Source organism: Aulonocara sp. 'chitande type north' Nkhata Bay, linkage group LG18 (assembly GCF_057382095.1).
Source record: "Aulonocara sp. 'chitande type north' Nkhata Bay isolate Kocher_YH1m ecotype deep benthic linkage group LG18, A_spYH_male_GT1.1, whole genome shotgun sequence".
Taxonomy (NCBI): Eukaryota; Metazoa; Chordata; class Actinopteri; order Cichliformes; family Cichlidae; genus Aulonocara; species Aulonocara sp. 'chitande type north' Nkhata Bay.
Window position 1 is genome coordinate 300302 of NC_141361.1, and position 15516 is coordinate 315817.

The following is a 15516-nucleotide window of genomic DNA, read 5'->3' on the forward strand; positions in this document are numbered from 1 at the left end:
CTGGAGGGTTACTTTATTTAAAAAGGCTCGTGGTTTCAGTGAATTGATCAGTACATATACTTTATTGAGCAGATACATATACAGGAAGTTTAGGCAGCACGTGACCACACAAAGACTCAAACTAAAGTTTTCCATTTTTCTCTCCTTTCTTTGAACTAAACCTTTTTTCTCCACAATGTAAACTTTAATTTAAACCCAAGCTTTATTGACACTGATGTCTGATCAGCCTGATTGATTGAAACCGTCTGCCGCAGATGAGTCAACTGTGGGCGTGGCCTCAGACGGGTGTGGCCCTCCACTCTTTGCCCTCGGTCAGCGCTCTTGGCTGGTGGATGAACACGCTGTACCGGACGCCCTGATTGGCTGCCGCCCGCACAAAGCGGCTGTTTGCTGTCATGGTAACGGCCCTCAGCCAGTCTCCGGTGCCAAAGATCATGAGTGAACGGCGGTTGATCTTGGCACTGGGCGTGAGGTGCAGAGTGCGCTCCGACGGCTGGTCATCCACCACGTGGAGACGGGCCAGCAGCTTCTGAGCGCGCTCCTTCTCACCAGGCCCGCCAAGCGTGTTCAGAATGACCTGGAAGTCGTGGACGGCGGCACGGCAGGCAAACAATTCCTTGCCCTCCATAAAAGCGTCGAGCTGCGGAAGCACCTGCTGGCGGCATTCCTGGGCGGCTTGCTCTGTCAGCACATGCTCCCTGAAAGCGAAGTGGCACCGGCCGTGGCTGAGCGATGACACGTACGTGATGAGTGTCGTGATGTCCAGATTCACCCGCCGGCACTCTTCCACATGCACTTGTGCTGGGAACGCCAGGCTGGCCACCACTGTGCCGCGGTCAACCCGCGTGAGCTCTGACGTGTCCTCCTCCTCCTCCTCGTCCACCTCACCATCCTTGTCTTCCTCAGCTTGTTCCTCCTCCTCCTCCTCCTCCTGGTGCTGCTCTTCCTCCTCCTCAGTTGCCACAGCATTCACAGCCACGATGTCACCGCGGACGGACACGCCCATGTCCCGCAGGTGGTCAGCCATGGGGCTGGAGACGCCGTTGTAGAAGGCGAAGATGACGTGCGGGTGGCAGTAGTGTACAGGCTGCTGGCGGCTTGCCTGCAGGAAGTCCTCGGCCTGCCGTATGATGCTCTTGTCGCCATACTGGCCCCGCCCCTGCCAGATGTTGTGAAGAGCCTCCGCCTTCCTGCCCACTGCCTTCACCCAAGTGTGTCCCCCGTTGGCGACCACATCAACCACCAGGGTGCGGCGGTGCCCGGCAGAGTCCTGGTAGGTGAAGACGTGCAGCAGCGCTGTGATGTCATCCAGACTCTGTGCAGAGTCCACGATGGCTGTCAGGTGGGTGAGGTTGGTGCTGTGCAGGTGAGACTCCTTCACGTGCACCTCTCCTGCCTCTACCCGCTGCAGGAAGCGCAGCTCGGCTCGCAGTTTCCCACACAGCTTCTGGTGACCCTCGACACCCAGACACAGCGTCTCCGCCCGCTGCAGCAGCTGCTGGGCAGAGCTAATCCTCTGTTGGAGCACAGCCTGCAGGGACATGGCATCTGCATCACACCTGAGGACACCTGAGGACAAAGAGCGTATCAGAGAGGTCACTTCCTGTTTGTAGCCAAGATAACGACTCCAAACGAATCATTCAAAGTGCATCTTCCCGATTCATCTGCACAGGTCAGGAAGATCACCTGCAGTGACAGGAAGTCAGGTAGCCAGTGACTAAACCCAGTCTAACCTGTTTTATGATGTCATCGTAAGTGTTTATTTCACTCTCTGTTTACACCCAAAACCTTTGTACGGCGCCCGTCTGACGAGACACCACCTGCTCCGCCTCGTTTCACCTAGCACTGATATCGCCATCCTTCTACGCTCACCGCCTGTCACGGTTGGGGACAGTGGGTTTAAAAGTAAAAATTTTTAGTTTGTTTTTGTGACATCGACTCATTGAATCTGTTTTAAATGTATTTTGATTCTCAGCTTAAAGCTCACAAAACTACTTCAACAACAGCAAACAGCAGGTACACGCATTCCACACAAAGACGTTCACAGACGGGCTGAAAGTCGACATCTGACAGATTCTGCAGGTTTCCTCACGCTGAGCTAAACTGACTGAACCAGCAGCCAAAGAAGATCCAAAGTACGCTTCAAACATCCTCATTCATCCCCTCGGAGTTTGGCTCTTACTTCCTGCACAGCTCTCTAGGGCTGTTCGATATAACGATATATATCGGATGATGATATAAAAACATCTCTCGTTTTACGCTATCGTTTGTTTCGTGGTGTCGCAAAATAAACTGTTTACAGTAATATTTTTTCATGGCTTTGATGTCACTGTAGAGGCTATATTAATTTCTTAAAGTTCTCTCTTTCTCTTATATATAACCACCCTACAGACAGACAAGTGCTTGTTTTTATGCGTTGTCGTTAGCAACAACAACGGTACAACCATCGCGTGTCCGCTTGTTTATTTTCCACATACACCTTTCACAATAAAGCTCAAGATCCTGTTGAGACTTTTCAAAATAAACTGAATCACGTGAAAGATGCAGAGTGTTTACGGATGAGAAGTAAAAAAGAGTCGCCAGGTGCTAAAAAAATAAACCTTAGACTCAAACGTTAGAGCAGGCTTTTCCCCGCAGCACGCCGTGTAATAAATACTCACAAAGAAAACGGCGGCTGTTACAACTTATGTCTAAAAATGTATCGTTTCATGCATCGGTTAAAACACTGGACTCTAGAAGCCCAGCTGGAAACACTTCATGCAAGTCGAGCTGCCCGAGATTCACAGAATATGTTACATTTTTGTGATTTATATCGTTATCGGACGACAGATGATTTATATCGGGATATGAGATTTTGGTCATATCGCACAGCCCTACAGCTCTCTCTCTCTCAGTGTGCTCACACACCAGTTTACCATCAAAGCTCTGCTATCATCATGAACCAGTCGCTGCTGTGTTCAGTGTGTCGGCCTCTGACGTCACAGCCCCATTTCTGCTCTACAGTACTGAACACACGTAAACCTCAATGACTGCTCAGCTGTGTCTGTAATCAAACCTCTGTAACTTTGCTTCCCTTCAGCAGCACCAGTTCATGTTCACATGGTGATTCATGGTTTTCTTCAGTTTTTGTTCTACTGCAGAATATTTTAAGGTCATCTGCTATAAAAAGCCAGGCCAGGAACATCTGCTTCATGTTTTATCCTCAGTTACTTTGACACAAAGCTGTGATGCTCACACCTCTGATGAAGTCTCACAGCTTTGTTTGTATACATGGATATAACTGATAAATGAATTATAATATTTCTGTCTGAGGCTAAATTGAATGAGGACCTTGTGAATCAGAACTGCAGATTGTAGAAACCAGCGATACGCAGACCTAGCTTTGGGGCACAGAGCTTGTACTGCTGCCATAATCCCAACTCTACCCTTTGAGTGGATTACACATGAAGTCTGATGACGTTGTCCTCTTATTCAAACACTACAATGAACGAAGCAGCTCTCCGACCACGTCACAATTGAGACACATCTGTCGACTTCAGCTAACCTGAACAAACATGAACCCTCTGCAGGGTCGCGCCTTCAGCATCACCCCATCAAAGGTCGGGCAGTTCTCCAAATTCTTCCTCACCTCGTGACTAACCCATCTATACTGTACTGTAAGCGTTACTCACAGAGCTCTTCCTAAAGGTCAGAGGTCAGGAAAGTTTGATGACGTCAGCTGTTGTACAGCTGCTGCATGCTGCTTACACAGGTGTTTATATCACACACGCTGCTGATCCGGTCTATTCACTACTGATAATTGATCGCTGTCCCGTGACCTTTGACCTGGACCGTGCGGCTTGTTCTTCTTGAAGCTACCCACGTGATCTGAATGCAGGCGATATTTCTGAGGTGCTCTGATTGGACAGCTTTGGGTTTTCCTTTACTTGACCCTTAAAGCTGAAGTTTGTACAGGTATGAACTCACCTGTACAAACTCGCATACCTTTGAACGTTAGCTATGATGCTAACATGACGTCAGCCCGGTATTAAACGTTGATCTGTGACGTAATTCATTTAAATATATATATTTTTTAAAAAGTCCAGAAGCTAAAAGGAAACTTTGACGTTACTTACGGCAGCAGTGACGTGTGCGCGGCAGAAATGTGCTATCTGCGAGGCTAATGCTAACGCTAACTGACAGCAGTTTTTTCCTCTGCGGCTCTGCTCAGCTGGCAGGAAGAGCCCGGCCGCTTCCGGCAGGATTTTCAGAACAAAGGCGGAGTTCAAACCTTAAATAGAAAATAAGAGCTCGTAATAAGAGAGGCTTGCACAGACCAGGTTCCGGTCACTGCTGCTGTTATGGATGTGATCCCAGGTGATTACCGGTGCTAGCGCTTGATGCAGTGTTTTGATTTTGTTGCCACTCGTACCTACAATGCAATGCGCGAAAGTCACGTGGTCTGTCAATCTCTATAAACGCTGTACTTTCCACAGCGCTTCCTGCTGCTTCATTTCTTTGTCAGTTGGTTACCTGGTTACCATGGAAATATGCATCCATCCATTCTGATTCGCGGCTGAAGCCTATCCCAGCTGTCTTAGGTAGAAACACCCTGGTCAGGTGTTGCTAGCACAGAGAGGAAGACAAACATTCACACCTGTGGGCAGTTAGCCACTCAGACACGGGAACATGTTAACCACACACAGACAGACCGCGGCCTGACGGTGGAATTGAATAAGCATAACCTTATTGATCACTTCAGCATCTACAGGGCACTGATCTGTGAAAATGATCAATAAAATAATATTGTAATACAACATTATCAACTGAGTTTGATCAATATTTTAAAAACGTGTTAAAGAGCAGAACTCAAACTATTGACCACAGGTAAAGAGGAAAAGAAATCAGACGTTTATTTCATGAGCTGATCAGTGCCGATGACAATCAATCAATACGAAACAAGGTTTTATTGTAAATATTTCAGTCAAAGAAAAACAAATAGGCAGCTAATAAATACTGTTTATTGATGAGTAAACACGTGATTGGCTGAAGAGAGATTAAGGCACATCAGACTGTGAGGTCACTTCCTGTTTCACACACACACACACACACACACACACACACACACACACACACACACACACACAGCAGAGGGTGGGGCCCAAAAGCAAAGGCGTGACCGGCTGATGATCACAAATCAGAATATCGATCAGTCGATTGATATCACACAGAATTTCTGATCAATGCTGTGAGCATGCTCAGTCTGGAAGAACGTCTAATCAATATTCTGATCAGTTATCTGTGTGTGTGTCGCCTCGTTGTCCAATCCTCTAAGTGCTGTGATTCTGTCCAATCAGGAGGCAGCGGAAGGTCACCTGACCAGAGGGGGTGGAGTCATAACCTTGCATCAGCTCTTGGCTTGTTTCCTCTTCTGAATGAGCTCAGCGAGGATCTTATACCGGATCATGCACTCCTCCTGTAATCGATACACACAATCCGTCAGTCACCATTGTCAAATTTTAGAAAAATACAAGTTTTTAAATTTTACTAATTTCAAATTATTTAAATCTGCCTGTCTAATATACAAAGTTATACATGGTCTGGTGCCTCCAACAATGAGTGATTTTATTAAACAAAAGTCTAGCAGTGTTGCCGGGTCTCGACTGACTCGAGCCACTGTTAGAGGTGATTGTGAACTGGCACTCAGGCGGACCACCTTTTCACAGATGCTCTGTCATATCAGGGAGTGAGCTTCTGGAATAGTCTTCCACTGTCAGTGAGGGAAAGTACAAGTCTACCCATTTTTAAGAGTCACTTAAAAGGGCGGCTGAGGGACACACAAACATGTAATCATGTTTAATAATCATGTTTTATATTGGACGGGAAAAAGAGTTAGTGTATTACAAAAAGGGAAACAACTGTTAGTGCAATGGGTGAACGCAATATCACGACGGTCAGGGCATGTGCAATACTGGGGTTTGTGCAATATAATTGATGTGTTTCCGTTATTGTTATCTGTCCTGTGTCCACTCTCCTTGTCATTGTTTGTTCTAGTATAATGTGATCACTGTTTTTGTCCTTGTCACATGACCTGTAAATAGTGTCTCTGTATGTTTTTACTAACTTGTGTTTAACACCAACCTGCCAGAGGGTCTGCAGATGGAAATTAGCCCAAGGCTATAATCTGGCATATTTACATTTGTTAAAATGTTCATTAATATGTATTGCCCCTCTTTCTAAAAAAAATAAATAAATAAAAAAAAATAAAAGTTATTGATCGCCTCTCAATCGCTTGTCGAAAGTTCGCCCGCCCCCACCTCACCTTGCTCTTTCCCGGGACCACCTTGGCAATGCGGTCCCAGCGCTCGGGCGTCCCGCGAGGGAACTGCTGCAGAGCGAGTTCCAGCAGTTTCTGCTGGTTCTGAGTCCACACGGTGGGCTCCGCCTGAGGCTCCGCGTCCTCCTCGTCCACCGTCGCCGGGTCAAAATCTCTCTGCCGACGACCTCTGACCTTCACCCCCCCCCCATCCGAACACTTCCTGTTCCTCCTGCGAACCGTCGGTGCCTCCACCTCCTCCTCTTGTTCCTCCTCACAAGCCTCGCCCTCCCTCTGAGTCATCATGCTGTCGTCCACATTATGTGACTTCACAGGAAGAGGAGGCGCCTTTAGCTGCGACAGCTTTACCAGACCTGAAACACGAGAGAATCGGAGTACGACTGATGAAACCGGACAGAACCGACAGTAGAACCAAAGAATAGAACGTGACTGTCCTATAAGGAACTTGGACACATATGGAGACGACTGACATTATCACTGGTGTCAAAAATGTAACAACATATTTTTACAGCGTCTTATTTGGTCATCTACAAACTTTGTTCACGGTAATCAGTAATCAAAGCTACGCCACAGAAACACGACCTGGAAAGTTTATCGACGTTGAACTGCAGCGACATTTTTGTCCAGAAGGCAAGCTGGAGGTGGGCGGAGTTACCTGAGGTGTGGCTCACGCTGTCTTTCATCTGTTTGACTTTAGCCGTCACCTGTAGAAGAAACAGACTCTGTTACAGGAAGCAGAGAAGGTCCAGGAGAGTATGTCCCTGTTAAATGACGCCTCTCTGTATTTAATTATTAGTGATTATTCATCTCTGGCTCTCTTCCACAGCACGTCTTCCTCCCCCCGCCCCTCCCTGAGCCTGGTTCTGCTGGAGGTTTCTTCCTGTTAAAAGGGAGTTTTTCCTTCCCACTGTTGCTCATAGTGCTCATGGGGGTCATATGATTGCTGGGTGTTTCTCTGTATGTATTATTGTAGGGTCTACCTTACAATATAAAGCGCCTTGAGGTGACTGTTGTGATTTATGTGTAAATAAAACTGAATTGAACTGAACTGATTGGAGAAGATGATGACAGGACAGCCTTCACAGCAGAGTGAAGACCAAACACACTTACATCGCTGACAGATCGACCCAGCTCATGAACAATCTTCTCCCAGCGGCCCGGAGTTCCACCTGGGAATTTTACCATCAACCTGCTAAGGAGACTCAGCTCGTCTTCAGTCCAATCGGCAGCCTGAGGACAGACAAAGAGCGTTCACAGAGGCTGGATCGCGTTTAACAGAACCAGAACAGGTCCTCTTTAACACCTGATGTGAGCAATCAATACGCGATCAATAACCTTCTTCTTGGGGGCTCTGCGGTCCTGCAGCCAGTCGTCCATCTGCTCCTCGATGTCCTCGATAGATGTGGCCGGGTCATAGCTCTGGGTGTGGTTCTGGTTCTCTGCCGATGGCTCGTAAATGGGAAACTCCACCTTCGGCTTCTTTACCTTCGGCCGCTTCTCTCCTAGGAGGACGGGTCAGCGATTACTGATTGATTACTGATCACTCTGAAGGCAAACTGGCAGCTTGAAAACTGATTATTGATCAGCTGTTCTTACGTGGAGCCACTTCCTGCTCAGCTTCAGCCTCTCTCTGCTCCTGCTTCATCTGCTGATAGTCCTCATAGTACTGCTTCACCTCCTGCAACAGAGAGACTGGGTCAGAACCAGGAGCACCAGAGCCGGGACCAGAAGGGATTTCCACTGCTACGTCATCAGGCTGTGGGACAGGAAGCTTTCATATTTCCATGGATACAGCGCTATCTTGCAGCTGTCACCTTTTCCCGCTCTGTGCCAAAGATCGCCACATTAACCAGCTCAAAGCGTACCGGTACCGAGGGTGTGTTCCCGTTACATCGGTTGTAACAGGAGTTACAGGCTGTGTAAGTCCCGGCGTGTGTGGCATCCACAGGAACCTCTGAATCTCAGCTACAAGCTCGTATGAACTGTTTCTACGAACACCAAACAGCGAAAACAACAAACAGTTAACGGTCACATCATTTCATGAAATGTCCATAAACAAGCAGAACAGAGCCTCGATAGCACGAGCTACCCGAGCGAACAGTACATTTTCTGAAAGCAGAGATTTCACAAATTCCTAAACTGCGAGTTTCGTCACGCTCCAACGAAGATTTACCGAACCAGCCGCAGAAGCAGACCGCTCATGAAGTCAGACTTTTCCTGTTGCTTTCACAGAATAAACATCCAGCTTGTTTCCTTAATAACTCAATCTCCCACAATGCCTCAGAGCCGTTTCCTGTTAAAAAAAAATCCAGTTTTCTGCCCAGTTACAGACATTTGATTGGACGAGGATCTTAAATTTAGTAACACGTGTACTTTTCGTGTTGCAACTTCTGATTGATGGAACTGACGTAAACACGACAACGATACCGTGATTCTATTGGCTCAACGATTAAAAAGAGGTGTCAATCATGCAAACCGGCCAATAGAAGCCAGAGTTACAGCCGCTCAGACTTTAAATGGAAAAGGTGTACCTGAGAGTGGAGGCGACTCTTGACAAACACTCAAACCAAACATTTTTAGGTGTGTAAATAAACTTCCATCATTTCTGCTTTCATCTCTAAATGTAACTGACAGATGTGCCAAACGCTTGGTTATCATCAACAGTAATCTCTCACTGCTTCACAGCACAAATCTTTGCACAGATGATGAATATATTTCCTGTCGACTGAAGCATATTTTCAAAGAGGCTCTATGCAATAAAATGCAAAAATCAATGAGGCGACCTACTTTCCTGTGTCCCAGCCTCTTTGACACCGTAACATCTGCTGTGATATTTACAGCTTTGTAACTGCAGAGAAACACTCCACTGATTTCAGCAGGAAGCCCAGGAGGGCCCTCGGGGCTCAGCTGGTTCTGTGCTGACGGTCGTCATCTCTGACGGGGTTTCATCGACCAATCGTATCACTGGAAAATAGTGTCATCATTCCTGGAAGATCCCACTGTGGTTAGAGCATTAGGGTGTGAAGCATCTGACACGATCCTGCTACAGTTTAATTGTTCTGGTCCTAAAACACCGGCTGAGCTGGGGTCAGATCTGCTCTGAATCCAGAGCGTTAAACTTTAAAGAATCCCTCAGATCACAAATGTGACCCTGATCAGTGTGGGCACATCTCACAGCTGTGGATTCAAACAGGCCAAACTTTATTGTTATAGTGGAGCTTTTCCTTCCTCAGCGCTGCTCAGTCTGCAGTCGCTCTAATTACATCTAGCTTTGTGATTGGCCCAGACTGCTGCCATACCCGCGCCCCCTCACGTCCTGATAGGCAGAGGCCTTGTGGCTATGGCTTACTGAGGAGACCAGCCCACTCTTACCTGCACGGCCTGGGGGAGGTTCTTAATGGACAGGTAGATCCAGATGCTGAGCTTCAGAGGGAGGATGTCCTGCCAATGAGGTCGCTCCTGGTCTCTGAAACACACACACACACACATCAGACACACACACACATCAGACACACACACAAAGGAACTCCACAGGTGATGATGTCACACCGTACCTGTCAGCCCGCTCCTGACTGACACACCTGAGCTCCTCTGCAGGTTTGGAGTTCAGCTTCTTCTTCTTCTCCTTCTTCTTCTTACTTAGCAGCTCATCCTGCAGACAGAAGACCGGCCCTCATTGGCTATTTCTATCTGCTCCTTTCGGATTGGCTGCAGCAGATATACCATGACCTCGCTCTGATTGGCCAACTCACCAGCTGTTTCTCCAGGTAGATGGACCAAATGACGGCGTAGTGCCCCACGGTGAGGATGACGAAAAGGAGGAAGCCCAGCTCGACGTTGCTCATCTTCCTCACCCGTCTGTAGTAAAACACCGGCTGCCTCCAATCAGGGAGCCCGTTCAGCAGGATGTCATCATACCTGAGGAGTCACACACCTGTCAGAACGCCAAGCTCTGATTGGCTCTCACTGACTGACGTAAACAGATGTAAACACTCACTTGCGGCGCCTCTCCTCATCCTTCAGGACTTCATAGATGGCCACCAGCTGCAAAGACACACACGCTAACAGTCATCAGGTCTCACGAGTGTCGTTTGTGCTGCTGTTGTGTTTAAGGTTGTTGTTGTTTGTCGTTGTTCCCACCTGTCTGAACTGTGTCTCTGCGTTTTCGTCCTTGTTCTTGTCGGGGTGCAGAATCAGGGACAGACGGCGGTACGCCTTCTTTATCTCTGCTCCCGACGCCTCCTGAAGAGAGACAGAGGTCAGAGGTCAGCGTTGGACACCTGAGACCAGGTGATGTTTGCTCTGACAGCAGTGAATGAAGGCCCGTGTGATGGTGTAGAACACGACGCTGATCTGCTGCTGAGTCTCTGTCACGGGGCTGAGGAAACACAGCGGCGGCACTCGGAGCCTGTGGCAGAGAGCCCGGGTTAACGGAGACGGCGGACAACCACCGTGGCCACAGACATCATCTCTGATGGCATTTGAGATAACTAAGAGAAAACCTGCACATGATGAACTTCCTGTGACTCGTCTTTATTTGAACATTTACTTTCTCGCAGCTGATTCCCACCAGGGTTCCTGTGATGTCACAGATGTTGAGCACCTGCATTAGAATCAGTCAAAGCTAGATAAAGGCACCTGCTGACCAATCAGAGAAGGCCTCTTCAGCCCGTTTATTAAAAGAAGAAGAAGAGTCATTGTGGTTTTTTTTTCATCGCCCTTAAAAACACCAACTTCCTCTGAGCAGCTCAACGCCGCCTGATGTCAGAGTCCGCCGCCGTCTGCATCACAGAGCAACCTGCTGCTGTGCGAACTGCACATGCTCAGAAACACAGCATTACATTAATAAGCAACCAATAACGGACCAATAACAGCCTCCCCACCCACCTGGCTCCACCTGCTGCAGGTTCTATTGATCAGGTTAAAAAACACATGATCAGGTAACATCTGGTCTGATTATCGATCACCTTCTCTAACGGATCTATCAGCTGTGATCGTCGCAATAATCTTTCATTATGACAAGAGTTAACCAGACCCGGCTCGGCACGGACCTGCTCCACGTTCAGGAACTGGTAGAAGGTCTGCGGGATCTCCTCCACCAGGTCCAGCAGCTCCAGGTCCTCGTCCCATGCGCTAAGAGGGGGGACCGCGGAGACCAGCAGGGCCAAGCAGACCAGCAGGAGCCCCATCCCCGAGGACCCGCTCCTGGATCCGGCTACAGAGACCATAGAGACCCGGGCACCCGATCGCTTCGACAGCCACCTCACACGGTCCGGAACATCCGGCTCTTCTTCTTCGTCTGTGGCGTTCATGGCTGCGAGGAGCAGCGCCCCCGCGCGGGCCCGCTGCAGCTCCGCGCGCCTCTTCAATCACGTGATTATGCTCCGCCCCGTTGGAGTACTGACGTCATTTCGTTTTACCCTGTTGGAGCTTCCTCTTGTTAGCAGAGCTGCTCTGTGCAGCGTTATGGCATAATAATTTTAAGGGAGAATAAAAAGTCGACACACATATCTCATTCCTGACGGAGGACTCTACCACTACACTTCTCCAGTGCATTCACAGAGTCGTTGCATGGCAAGACATGGATAGGAAGTGGGCGGAGCCTTTTACCGTCATTTTATTACGACGCAAAGTACAAACACCTGTGGACACACAATCCAACACCCCCACTTGTACACAGGTTGGGGAAAAACAATCCTCCGGAAAAAACATCTTACATTCCAAACACAAATACAGAGAATTTTTCTAACTTAGACTTTGAAACTGGTTTCGTCATCATATCTGCTACCATTGACTCAGTTGGACAGTAATCAATGAGCACTTTCCTTTCATGTACAGCTGACCTTATAAAATGATATTTCACATCAATGTGTTTACATCTTTGTCTGTTCACTGGATCTTTTGACAAAGCGATTGTTCCCTGATTGTCCTCCAATATCATAGGTGTTTCATACTCAAACTCATCAAGATCTTGAATCAAATAAGTCAAATACATACATTCCTGAACTGTTGCTGCTAATGCCATGTATTCGGCTTCACATGTTGATAGTGCTGTAGTTGTCTGCTTTTTGGTTTTCCATGATATCAAAGGACCATTTTCATTTAGGCTTACACAATAACCTGTCATACTGCGTCTATCAGAAACATCGGATGCCCAATCTGCATCACTGTATGCTTGTAGACCTAGTTTTCCACTTGAACATTTCCTAAAGCACAGTTCTTTTCCTCGACTACCTTTTAGATACCTCAGAACATGTTTCACTGCTGTCCAATCATCAACAGTTGGCGCATTGAAATGTTGTGACAGTTTGCTGACAACATAGCTTAAATCAGGTCGCGTACAATAGCTCAGATAAATAAGACATCCTACCGCTTCACGATATCTCCTCACATCTGGTAATGTCTCGGATTTATCAGAATGAGTCCATTTCTGTTCACAGGGTGTTAACCTTGGCTTACAGTTTTGCATGTTAAATCTCTTTAAAATGTTCTCAATATATATTTTCTGTGACATTTTGACACATTCTTTTTCTTGAATAAAATCTATTCCTAGAAAATGGTTAAGTTTCCCCAGATCTTTCATTTGGAATTTAGAAGAGAGCATTTCTTTCACGCCTGAAAGCACATTTTCATTGTTAGCTGCAATGAGTAAATCATCCACCCACACTATGATGATTACTTTTTCACTTTCAGTTTCTTTTGAATACACACAATGATCAGCAATATTTTGTCTAAATCCACAACTGCTTAAATAGTCATGTAAGGTTTGGTTCCAGTTACGACCCGATTGCTTCAGCCCATAAAGTGATTTCTTTAATCTGTACACCAGTTTATTAGTCTCACTTGATTCTGTCTCAAAACCTTCTGGTTGTTGTATATATATTTCTTCATTTATTGGTGCGTGTAGATAGGCGGTTTTTACATCCATCTGGTGAACCAACATATCATCCTGAACCACTTTCTGCATCAAAACTCTCACACTCGATAAGTTAGCAGTCGGTGAAAAAGTCTCCTCATAATCAACTCCTTTTGTTTGACTAAAACCTTTAGCCACAAATCGAGCTTTATATCTGTCTGATCCGTCTGAGTTCTTTTTAACGGCATAAACCCATTTACCCCCCACTGCTTTCTTACCCTCTGGTAAAGTGGTTAAAGTAAATGTGTCATTCTCCTTAAGGGATTGAATTTCTTCATTCATCGCTCTTTCCCATTCTTTTGACTCACTTGACACAATAGCTTCGCTAAATGATGTGGGTATTTCACACAACAATCTGTAGCAATAATCAACACTGGTTTGCATCTGTTCATTTTCACACTCTTTCACATCCGTGATATAATCACTCAAATAATCAGGTCTCTTTCTGATTCTGGATGGATAACGTGTAGCTCCAGCATCTACTTTATCCTCAGTTTTAACCTCGGACTCAGTTTGACTGCTTTCACTACCATCTGGAATATCCTCATCCTTCGTCTGTTTGGGTTCACCATCTTTTCTGGATTCATAAACCTCATCTTCATACATCTGATCACTCTGTGTTTGTTGATCCATTGTCGCGGGATTTAGTATTTTTATCAATCTGTGCTTTTCAACTTTCCCGGTTTTTGGGAAATAGATCAAATATGCTGGACTGTTTTTGTCATATCCCAAGAAAACACCTTTGTTGCATCTTGGATCCAGCTTTCCCCTATTTTGTTTATAAGCATAGCACAATGATCCGAATTTTTTCATTCTAGAAAGATCAGGTCTTTTTCCAGTTAACATCTTATACGCTGTCTGACCTGTGCGTTTGTTAAAACATCGGTTCCGAATCACTCCCGCGGTTTGTACTGCATATGGCCATAAAGACTTTGGCAATTCGCTCTCAACTAACATGCATCTCGCCATGTCAAAAAGTGTACGCCAGTTCCTCTCTGCTGTTCCGTTTTGATGAGGCGAATATGGCGCCGAAGTTTCCTGCCTAATGCCGTGTCTACTTAATAAATCTCTGAACTGTCTGCTTGTAAATTCAGTTCCATTATCAGAACGAATGCACTTGATTTTCCCATATGACGCCACCTCTGCAATAAATCTTTCAGTTGCTTGAGTTGTATCACTTTTGTGTTTCAGATTATATACAAATGTTGCACCTGAATAATCATCAACAAACGACAAAACAAACTTAAACCCTTCTTTAGAGTTTGGCGTAATCGGACCAGCTAAATCCGTATGTACCAACTCTAATGCTGCCCTGGCCTTTTCATCTGGTTCTCGGTTCCTAGTTTGAGTAAACTTCCCTTGTATACAGGCTTCACATTGCATATTTTTGTTGATTTTACCCTTAATTTCCATTCCATCAACGACATTTTGCAGATTTTGAACATCCTCATAATTACAGTGTCCTAGAATTTCATGCCACGTTTGCATATCAAAACATCCATTACATTTCTCTTCAAACTCTTGCACAGTGTTTATAAAGAACAGTCTCTCGTGTTCATATATAGGGAATTTTGTTCCATCAACATGTTTAAGAAAACTGTCCCCGTGTTTGAAAACCACAGTGGCTCCGTTACTAGTAGCTGCTTTTACTGACAAAATGTCCTGTGGAAACGATGGAATGTAGAGTGCTTGTTTCAATGTTACCTTGTGACTGCGTCCTTTACTGTCAATCATACTTATCTCAGCATCTCCTCGCCGCTTTGCAGCTCCTCTGCTCCGCCTTCCGTCAGCCAACTCTACACAATGAGCCTCGGGTCGAAATGTGTCATCAAAAGTCTTAAAACTCTCGATCTTCGTAAAGATATGTGACGTCGCTCCCGTATCCACCAGTAGCTGGTTATTCAGCATCTCTTGGCCGCCGTCCGGGACCCTCTGGGGTTCGGAGCCCGTCCTGAACGCGTAGTCCTTCTCCACAACCCCTCTCGCTTCATCCCGTCTTAGCTTCCTTCTACAGGTCGCATCTTTGTGTGTACTACTCCGGCAAAAACTGCACCATACTCTGGATCGGCACGTTCTTGCAGTGTGTCCCTTTAGTCCACATTTAAAACACACAATCTCATTATTCTTTGATCTTCGGTCATCTGCTCGCCATGAAGTAGAATCCTGGTCTAATTGCACTTTTGTCCTCATTACGTTGTCATCAGTTACAGCCGCACGCATTCTCTCGGTTTCTTCATAACTTCTGAGTTTTACTTTAAACTCTGAAAATGTGATTTTTGCTTCG

The 15516-nt window shown here is 46.4% G+C and overlaps 2 protein-coding genes across 5 annotated transcripts; both read right to left on the minus strand.

The window, feature by feature from the left end:
* Nucleotides 1-43: 43 nt before the first annotated feature.
* Nucleotides 44-4476, minus strand: lg18h7orf25 (linkage group 18 C7orf25 homolog). Of its 3 annotated transcripts, none has more exons than XM_086271827.1 (2): nt 4412-4476; nt 44-1569 (listed from the first exon to the last, which is right to left on the minus strand). In XM_086271827.1, exon 2 carries the CDS (start codon nt 1541-1543, stop codon nt 278-280), a length of 1266 nt encoding a protein of 421 aa, XP_086127953.1. In that variant the 5' UTR covers nt 1544-1569; nt 4412-4476; the 3' UTR covers nt 44-277. The 3 variants fall into 3 exon arrangements, with proteins under 3 accessions (XP_086127953.1, XP_086127952.1, XP_086127951.1); XM_086271826.1 differs by lacking the exon at nt 4412-4476 and adding an exon at nt 4317-4401; XM_086271825.1 differs by lacking the exon at nt 4412-4476 and adding an exon at nt 4116-4265.
* A 391-nt stretch (nt 4477-4867) lies between these two features.
* Nucleotides 4868-11646, minus strand: dnajc1 (DnaJ (Hsp40) homolog, subfamily C, member 1). 2 transcript variants are annotated; one of them, XM_086271761.1, is made up of 12 exons: nt 11368-11644; nt 10457-10558; nt 10314-10360; nt 10069-10234; nt 9871-9968; nt 9689-9782; nt 7913-7994; nt 7652-7818; nt 7427-7546; nt 6972-7020; nt 6302-6669; nt 4868-5455 (listed from the first exon to the last, which is right to left on the minus strand). In XM_086271761.1, the coding sequence occupies exons 1-12, from the start codon at nt 11626-11628 to the stop codon at nt 5387-5389; spliced, it is 1623 nt and encodes a 540-aa protein (XP_086127887.1). In that variant the 5' UTR covers nt 11629-11644; the 3' UTR covers nt 4868-5386. The 2 variants fall into 2 exon arrangements, with proteins under 2 accessions (XP_086127887.1, XP_086127888.1); XM_086271762.1 differs by lacking the exon at nt 4868-5455 and having other exon boundaries at nt 6492-6669; nt 6899-7020; nt 11368-11646.
* Nucleotides 11647-15516: the final 3870 nt, after the last annotated feature.